This window comes from Nerophis lumbriciformis, linkage group LG33 (genome assembly GCF_033978685.3).
Source record: "Nerophis lumbriciformis linkage group LG33, RoL_Nlum_v2.1, whole genome shotgun sequence".
Classification (NCBI taxonomy): domain Eukaryota; kingdom Metazoa; phylum Chordata; class Actinopteri; order Syngnathiformes; family Syngnathidae; genus Nerophis; species Nerophis lumbriciformis.
The window spans coordinates 672,501-682,392 of NC_084580.2; the positions used below are offsets into that span (position 1 = coordinate 672,501).

The window sequence follows — 9,892 nt, forward strand, 5'->3', positions numbered from 1 at the left end:
CAAATCATCAAAATTAAATGAAATAAACATTTGAATGCATCAGTCTGTGTGCAATGAATAAATATAATGTACAAGTTACACCTTTTGAATGCAATTACTGAAATAAATCAAGTTTTTCAAAATATTCTAATTTACTGACTTTTACCTGTATATACAGTATACAGTCGCAGTATGTATGCATATATGTGTGTGTGTGTGTGTGTGTGTGTGTGTGTGTGTGTGTGTGTGTGTGTGTGTGTGTGTGTGTATATATTTATATATATACTATGTGTGTGTGTATAAATATATATATATATATATATATATATATATATATATATATATATATATATATATATATATACATATATATATATATATATATATATATATATATATATACACATATATAAATATATATACATATATATATATATGCAATTTTCGTAAAAAATATGTGAACGGTTGTCGATTAATGCATTTAATGCCAATCACAAACGTGGATCCTCTCTGGTTGACAAGCGGCTAGCAGCTATAAATGTGTATCCATAAACAGTGTGGAGACGCTCCCCTAAATGAATAATAATTACTTCCTTTACGGCAAATAAACTGTATTTCTTCTTAGCATCTTAAGTATCATTATCAAGTAATATTATCACTGTAGGTAGAGGCTACACATGTTACACACTGAGAACAAGCCTGGCGCAAGCATGCTAACCTATCTTGAAACCACACCAAGAAATAAGTGCTCAGCAAAGTTTAGGAAGTATAGATGGAACCACGTTGCAGCAGTAAGTAATCAGTTAAACACAGGAAATTAACAAATATATTAATAAGAGTCTGTAGAGAGGATAAGGTAGGAAGAGGATACCATAAATCGGTGATGTCGATATTAAAGGTAGTATCAGAATATGATCGACACTAAAATGAACAGATCGATATTTTTATTTTCTCAAAATTCTTCTTTTTTTGTTTTTGTTAATGTTTACAAACTCAGAGAATAATTCCCTGGAAATCAGGAAGACTTTGAGAGCAAAAACTAAATGATTAAAAAGAGTAGTAGATAGTAGTTTTTGCTTTTGTTTAGTTATTGTGTACTATTGACTTTGTTTTGATCAAACAATTATGTAAAAAAAGAAGAAGAAGGAACAAGTGTAAGTATTGTGTTTATATTGTTAAACTGTCAATAGCACTCACCATTAATACATTGAAAAATGTGTACTTAATGCTTGTGATCGGTATCGACCGATCCCCCTCATGGATAATCAGTATTAGAATCAACAGCACAAAACCTATGTTGGAACATCCCCAGTATAAAATAGTTTATTTCGAAAGGTTTTAAAAATCCATATTTAAAGACAGGTTTGTGTGACATGTGTGACATTTTGTATTTTTCCTATTTTGCTTGTAGGAGCCTAAATACTATTTCGGTTAATTTGAATAAAGTATACTTTATGTTTATTCAGACGAAAAAGGGACGATTAACCTTATTTAAATAAAGGAAGTTTTATCATGCATGTTAAAGTTATTAATTAGTCACACTTAAATTTAATTTGTGTTTGTGTGATTGATTTGAAGATGTACTATTTCATTTTTCTTGTATTATATTGAAAAGTATATCATGGCTTTATGATAACATACTGTTTAATTGCTTGTAATAGGGAATAATCTGTGGGGGGAAAAGTTTGGACACTGGGTAATGCAGTCAAGTATTATCAATCAATCAATCAATCAATAAATCACAGTTTACTTATATAGCCTTTATCACAAATGTCAAAGAGTACAGTAAAGTGGAGCCAAGCAGTTTTTTTTACCTCTCCTTTAAATAACTCGTTATATTCCCCTGTATGCCGCACTTTTCGTTCCACATCGTTATCGTTTTACATCTTGGAATAATAGAGTTTTCAAGTAAATATTGAACAAAACGGACAAGAGCGTAGGGAGTTATATTTTTTCATTGCTGCTAATAACAGGAGATCGAGGAAGTATACTGTAGCAGCGTCAAGCCGAGACTTCATTAGGAACCAACAGTGTTGGGTTAGTTACTGAAAACCAGTAACTAGTTACAGTCACAAGTTACTTTATTTCAAAAGTAACTCAGTTACTAACTCAGTTACTTACACCAAAAAGTAATGCGTTACTATGAAAAGTAACTATTTAGTTACTTCTTTTTTTTTTAAGGCTCCCATTAATGCCCTTTTAGTCTTCATTTCAGTACTGTTATTGCACTGGAGAATAATACAATCTGTTGATCAACTTGACATGCATTTGCATCACTGAACTCTGCTAAGCAATGTGCTCTACATACAACACACAAAGACAAAGATATGTTTCAAAGGGCCAATTTATTTCAGGCCAGAACAAATTGACAAAACTATTTTAAATAGCGGCAACATAATGGCACTTTAACTTTAACTTTAAGTAGATAGGATCTTTGATCATAGACAAAACTTATAATTAACTAAAATGTTATTTTCTTTGTGCTCGACAAAAGAAAAGTATTGAGAATGTGTCCATGTTAAAAAACTCGACTTCTGGCTTTGCCATGATGTCTTGTTAGTTGTTATGGGAGTAGCGTATGTGTGTGTGTGTGTGTGTGTGTGGCCCTTTAAGATATGACAGCATGTGAGGTGAGTGACGTCAGTGAGTGAGTGGGCGAGAGAGGTGAGGGAACGGCGACAGTGAGTGCTTGCAGGTGCTCAAGCTTGGTGGATGGCTGCGTCCAATAAAGTCACAAAGTTGCAACAAACCGCCGGCCTCGTCATTCACCCTCAGCTGTAAAGAGCCACTTCCGGGTAAAGTGAAGGTTGTTCGCCCCGAAGTACATACGTCTCCCCTGCGCCCCTCAACTACGGTCTGGGATCCCCCCGTCCCCACCCACACAAGGCACGCCTTTTCTTTTCCACCGCAGCGCTCCAATAAAACACACTCAGATCTTCTGTTTCTAGCCGATACTACATAAAAAATAACGTAAAATAACGCAGTAACGCATCATGTAGTAACGGTAACTGAGTTACTGAATATAAAAAATAACGCGTTAGATTACTAGTTACTGCCGAAACTAACGGCGTTACAGTAGTAACGCGTTAGTCCCAACACTGGGAACCAACAGTACCTGTTACTGTTTTCCCATTTTTGCTGTTGTTTTTTGGTTTAATTTTCTTTCTGCAGTGTTTTGGGGCCAACGAAAAGTGAGTCACGGCCCACAGATGGCCCTTGGGCCGAATTTTGGGCACCCCTGCTGCAGAAGCCAGATCTTTGTGGCCATTACAGTCTTAGTACTGTAGTATATTTGTTTATTGTATGGTCACATATGGGGGTACAAGTCACATGCCACATGTGGTACGTCATCGTCAGAAGTCGTAAAATCAGCTGTTCCACTGGCTGATTTGTGGTGAGGGTGAACGGGGAAGTTCTTCTCTGGCTGACTGCCTTGTTTTTTCATGAATCACTGCAGTTTTAAATGTAAGTGCTTAGTTTTGTATCCACAATAAATCAGCACATATCATTTATTTTGACTCGTTATCTTCCCAATATCTGGCGAGCAATGTTTGTCGTGGTTGACGAGAAATCTTAGATGTTAGATGCTGGAACATGTCCAACATGTTGCAACAGTCAGCCTTAAAGGCCTACTGAAATGCGATTTTCTTATTTAAACGGGGATAGCAGGTCCATTCTATGTGTCATACTTGATCATTTTGCGATATTGCCATATTTTTGCTGAAAGGATTTAGTAGAGAACAACAACGATAAAGTTCGCAACTTTTGGTCACTGATAAGAAAGCCTTGCCTGTACCAGAAGTAGCAGACGAGTAGCGTGACGTCACAGGTTGTGGAGCTCCTCACATCTGCACATTGTTTACAATCATGGCCACCAGCAGCGAGAGCGATTCGGACCGAGAAAGCGACGATTTCCCCATTAATTTGAGCGAGGATGAAAGATTTGTGGATGAGGAAAGTGAGAGTGAAGGACTAGAAGGCAGTGGGAGCGATTCAGATAGGGAAGATGTGGGTGGGACCTGATATTCAGCTGGGAATGACTAAAACAGTAAATAAACACAAGACATATATATACTCTATTAGCCACAACACAACCAGGCTTATATTTAATATGCCACAAATTAATCCCGCATAACATACACCTCCCCCCTCCCGTCCATATAACCCGCCAATACAACTCAAACACCTGCACAACACACTCAATCCCACAGCCCAAAGTACCGTTCACCTCCCCAAAGTTCATACAGCACATATATTTCCCCAAAGTCCCCAATGTTACGTACGTGACATGCACATAGCGGCACGCACGTACGGGCAAGCGATCAAATGTTTGGAAGCCGCAGCTGCATGCGTACTCACGGTACCGTGTCTGCGTATCCAACTCAAAGTCCTCCTGGTAAGAGTCTCTGTTGTCCCAGTTCTCCACAGGCCAATGGTAAAGCTTGACTGTTATCTTCCGAGAATGTAAACAATGAAACACCGGCTGTGTTATCCGGCACACCAGTCAAGGGGTGTATTCTACGGCGGGGGTGCTTTATCCGGCACAACACTTGCCGCAATACACCGCTTCCCACCTACAGCTTTCTTCTTTGCTGTCTCCAGAAAAACTCCAAATCAGTAGAGGATCATCGACTTTAGAACGTCACTACGATAATTTACGGTAGTGGTGCCAAACTCAATTGCACATATTAAAACACACTTAGGTCAGGTTAAATTAAACCCTTTCTTCCCCCATTCACGCTTGTGCGTGCGTTGTATATCACAAAAAAACATTCACGTTATTTACTAGACTCTGTGTAAGTGCACACTGGTTTTAAAGATACAGATGTGTTATGTGTCAATCTGTGCTTGCCTCTTTGGCTTGGACAAAATGTGCACGGCAGCCAGAAAATGTTTTTATGTGTTTTATGTCTTTTATTATCTCCACTTGTGTCGATGGACTTTTTAGTAAGACAAGTTTGGAGGAAATGTGCATTTGTGAAAAGAACCACTTTCGTGTTCGTAAGTTACTGCTTGAAGAGTTATATTTTAGATTTCAATATAGACACCTGGGAGCCCTTAGATGTGTCATGACTGGTGGGCATAGATAAAACAGAGGGAGAGATACTATGGGAGAGAGCCGCTTGTGTACATGTTGGGATGGCTGTGGATGTTGTTTTGGCTTTTTTCAATATAGCGATTGTTGATCGACCACCTCCTCGACAACTGGACAAAAGCTATAATATTTTACAGTATTTACAAAACCTAAACCAGTGAAGTTGGCACGTTTTGTAAATCGTAAATAAAAACAGAATACAATGATTTGCTAATCCTTTTCAACTTATATTCAATTGAATACACTGCAAAGACTAGATATTTAATGTTCGAACTGAGAAACTATATATTTTTTTGCAAATAATCATTAACTTAGAATTTAATTGCAGCAACACATTGCAAAAAAGTTGGCACAGGGGCATTTTTACCACTGTGTTACATGGCCTTTCCTTTTAACAACACTCAGTAAACGTTTGGGAACCGAAGAGACCAATTTTTGAAGCTTTTCAGGTGGAATTCTCTCCCATTCTTGCTTGATGTACAGCTTAAGTTGTTCAACAGTCCGTATTTTATGCTTCATAATGCGCCACACATTTTCAATGGGAGACAGGTCTGGACTACAGGCAGGCCAGTCTAGTAATCGCACTCTTTTACTACGAAACCACGCTGTTGTAACACGTGCAGAATTTGGCTTGGCATTGTCTTGCTGAAATAAGCAGGGGCGTCCATGATAACGTTGCTTGGATGGCAACATATGTTGCTCCCAAACCTGTATGTACCTTTCAGCATTAATGGCGCCTTCACAGATGTGTAAGTTACCCATGCCTTGGGCACTAATACACCCCCATACCATCACAGATGCTGGCTTTTGAACTTTGCGCTTATAACAATCCAGATGGTTCTTTTCCTCTTTGGTCCGGAGGACACGACGTCCACAGTTTCCAAAAAAAATTTGAAATGTGGACTTGTCAGACCACAGAACACTTTTCCACTTTGCATCAGTCCATCTTAGATGAGCTTGGGCGTTTCTGGGTGTTGTTGATAAATGGCTTTCGCTTTGCATAGTAGAGTTTTAACTTGCACTTACAGATGTAGCAATAAACTGTAGTTACTGACAGCGGTTTTCTGAAGTGTTCTTGAGCCCATGTGGTGATGTCCTTTACACACTGATGTCGGTTTTTGATGCAGTACCGCCTGAGGGATCGAAGGTCACGGGCATATCCGCTTACGTGCAGGGATTTCTCCAAATTCTCTGAACCTTTTGATGATATTACGGACCGTAGATGGTGAAATCTCTAAATTCCTTGCAATAGCTCGTTGAGAAATGTTGTTCTTAAACTGTGCGACAATTTGCTGACGCATTTGTTCGCAAAGTTGCGACTCTTGACCCATCCTTGTTTGTGAATGACTGAGCATTTCATGGAATCTACTTTTATACCCAATCATGGCACCCACCTGTTCCCAATTAGCCTGTTCACCTGTGGGATGTTCCAAATAAGTGTTTGATGAGCCTTCCTCAACTTTCTCAGTCTTGTTTGCCACTTGTGCCAGCTTTTTTTAAACATGTTGCAGGCATCAAATTCCAAATGAGCTAATATTTGCAAAAAATTACAAAGTTTACCAGCTCAAATGTTAAGTATCTTGTCTTTGCAGTCTATTCAATTGAATATAGGTTGAAAAGGATTTGCAAATCATTGTATTCTGTTCTTATTTATGATTTACACAACGTGTCAACTTCACTGGTTTTGGGTTTTGTACACTCAAAAACAGCAGAATCCATGAGATTTATGACTTCAGTCGGGATGTCGATAGACAAGGGCAATTTCCGGGATTTATCTCCAGAATCCAGACGTTTAGCAACTCTTGAGTATGCGTCTGAGGAGCAAGTGTTTCCCCTTCCCAGCATGCCTTGTTGTCATTGCAATTATAACTTTTGACAATGGTATCATGCATTTTTAATGTTATTTTGTAAAGACAGGGTTTAATAGTTAAAGTCGTGTCGTGTACAGTTAAATTATTGCTGTTTGTGGTAATCTGACAACATTAGTTCGAATGTTTAGTGCAATTCATGTATTAGTACCACTGTGGCCTCCAGTGTTGATTGCATTACATAAAGTGTATATGAAATAAATGTAATATGAAATATTTGCAGTAGAGTTGCTAAAGTTAGTATAAGTTTCTTTTTGCTGAAATTTGCTATTCAGACCGGATGAAATACCTCCTCATAGTGCCGGATCTGGCCCGTAGGCTGGGAGTTTGACATCAGTGCACTAGAGCAGTGTTTTTTAACCTTTTTTGAGCCAAGGCATTTTTTGCGTTGAAAAAATCCGAAAGCACACCACCATCAGAAATCATTAAAAAAAAACGAAACTCAGTTGACAGTAAAAAGTCGTTGTCGCAATTGTTGGATATGACTTTAAACCATAACCAAGCATGCATCAATATAGCTCTTGTCTCAAAGTAGGTGTACTGTCACGACCTGTCACATCACGCCGTGACTTATTTAGAATTTTTTGCTGTTTTCCTGTGTGTAGTGTTTTAGTTCTTGTCTTGCGCTTTTATTTGGTGGCTTTTTTGGTATTTTCCTGTAGCAGTTACATGTCTTCCTTTGAGCGATTTCCCGCATCTCCTTTGTTACATTGTGGATGCCGTCTTTGCTCCACAGTAAGTCTTTGCTGTCGTCCAGCATTCTGTTTTTGTTTACTTTGTAGCCAGTTCGGTTTCAGTTTCAGTCTGCATAGCCTTCCCTAAGCTTCAATGCCTTTTCTTAGGGGCAGTCACCTTTTGTTTATTTTTGGTTTAAGCATTAGACACCTTTTTACCTGCACCATGCCTCCCGCTGTTTTCGACATCTAGAAAGCAATTAGCTACCGGCTGCCACATACTGATATGGAAGAGTATTACACGGTTACTCTGCCGAGCTCTAGACAGCACCGACACTCAACAACAACACATCATTTGCAGACTATAATAACTGGTTTGCAAATTTGTTTTAACCCAAATAGGTGAAATTAGATAATCTCCCACTGCACACCAGACTATCTCACGGTACACTAGATCATCAACTTACTCGGAATGTCTCTATGATTCCCCCAAATAATGTCCAGAAAAAAACAGGAAAACAGAAAGGTGTTCCAATTATGATGCTGGTCTAACAGGCTGATGTCTGAACAAACACGGACAACATTTTCAGAATTCAATGTGCAGTAATTCTGATGTTAATCATCAAAAGGTTTAATGCTTACTTTATCTAGTGAGGCCTCAGTTGTCTGTAAAGTTTAAAGTCACCCTTTCACTCGTCCATCAATGGGACCCTTCTCCAAAGGGACAACACCGATTTGTAAAAGATATTTATTTTCTTTAGCTTCTATTCCTGGTTCTTGGGTCCGGGAAAACCATGGCGAAGTAGTCAATAATCACACAGTTTGGAAGTTGTACAAATTGTATTAAAAGTAAGATAAATAATTACAGAGCAATATATTTCTATTTAGGAGGAATGGCAGAGAGTGAGAGATGAGGATAACTTTTATAGTGCTAACGTTGCAACCTCGTGAATTTTGTAACAGTGAAAGAAGGTTTTAGGGAATGCAGAACTCATCACTCTAATCACTTATTACTCATCATCTGACGTTTTAATGTGTTTTCTCTCCCTCTCGCTGTACCTCTCTCTTTATGTCTTTCTCAAGGCTCAGGAAAATGTATTTGTTGAGTTCAACCACCAGGAGTTGCTTGAGTTCTACAACAAGGTCAGTTCATATTTCTCTGTGTGCGTGTGCTTGTGTGTGTGTACATGTCAACTTCCTCTTACTCAAACTTCCTCTTTCTTGCAGCTTGAAATCGTACAAGGCCAATTGGATTCCCTGACTTGATCTTTGTTAAAAAAAAAAAAAAACACACACAATCTCACACACATACACGGCACACTTTAGTTGTGTTTGGCAGACAGCTTAGAGCAGTGGTCCCCAACCACCGATTGGTACCGGGCCGCACAGGAAATACAATTAAAAAAACATTTTTTAATTTTATTTTTATTTTTTATTAAATCAACATAAAAAACACAATATATACCGTATTTTTCGGACTATAAGTCGCAGTTTTTTTCATAGTTTGGCCGGGCTCCAGTGCGACTTATATATGTTTTTTTCCTTCTTTATCATGCATTTTCGGCAGGTGCAACTTATACTCCGGTGCGACTTATACTCCGAAAAATACGGTACATTATATATCAATATAGATCAATACAGTCTGCAGGGATACAGTCCGTAAGCACACATGATTGTATTTCTTTATTAAAAAATAAAAAATACCCCCACCCCGCTGGTCCACTGGATTAGAGGATATTTGTAAAAACAACACACAAGCCCTTTTGAAAACAATACATCTTTTTTTCTTTACTATAGAGAAGTCTGATTGTGTGTGTCACATTTTCATCTGCAGGCTGTTGGAAGAATGTAGGTTTTGCCAATAAAGCTTCTTAAATAAGTGTTCTCTCTGTTGAATTTCTTCTTTGTGCTATTATTTGTCTTCTAAGACAAAATTAATAAAGGGAAATTGATATCGATACGACTTGTCCAGGGTGTACCCAGCTTTCCGCCCGAATGCAGCTGAGATAGGCTCCAGCACCCCCCGCGACCCCGAACGGGACAAGCGGTAGTAAATGGATGGATGGATGGATGGATACAGTTTTAAATGCAAACTGCGATTTTGCTACTAAGGCTATGTCCACACTAAGCCGGATAACCCCCTAAACAAATAATTATTTAGCCTAAAACCCGTTTCAGCCAAACTAAACAGGCGTTTAAGGTTGCCCTCCTTGGATAATATTTTACATGGTTTAGTGCGACGTGTATTTCTTGAATCTCTTAACTTTGTATGGACT

The 9,892-nt window shown here is 38.5% G+C and overlaps 1 protein-coding gene across 2 annotated transcripts in view; it reads left to right on the forward strand.

The window, feature by feature from the left end:
- The window catches only part of commd10 (COMM domain containing 10), a 133,793-nt gene extending 124,297 nt beyond the window's left edge, over positions 1 to 9,496 (forward strand). For both annotated transcript variants that reach the window (XM_061928661.1, XM_061928662.1), the window contains exons 6-7: positions 8,700 to 8,759; positions 8,844 to 9,496. In XM_061928661.1, the coding sequence (XP_061784645.1) occupies positions 8,700 to 8,759; positions 8,844 to 8,882 (99 nt within the window). In that variant the 3' untranslated portion in view covers positions 8,883 to 9,496. The remainder of the gene's footprint in view (positions 1 to 8,699; positions 8,760 to 8,843) is intronic.
- The last annotated feature ends 396 nt before the right edge of the window (positions 9,497 to 9,892 follow it).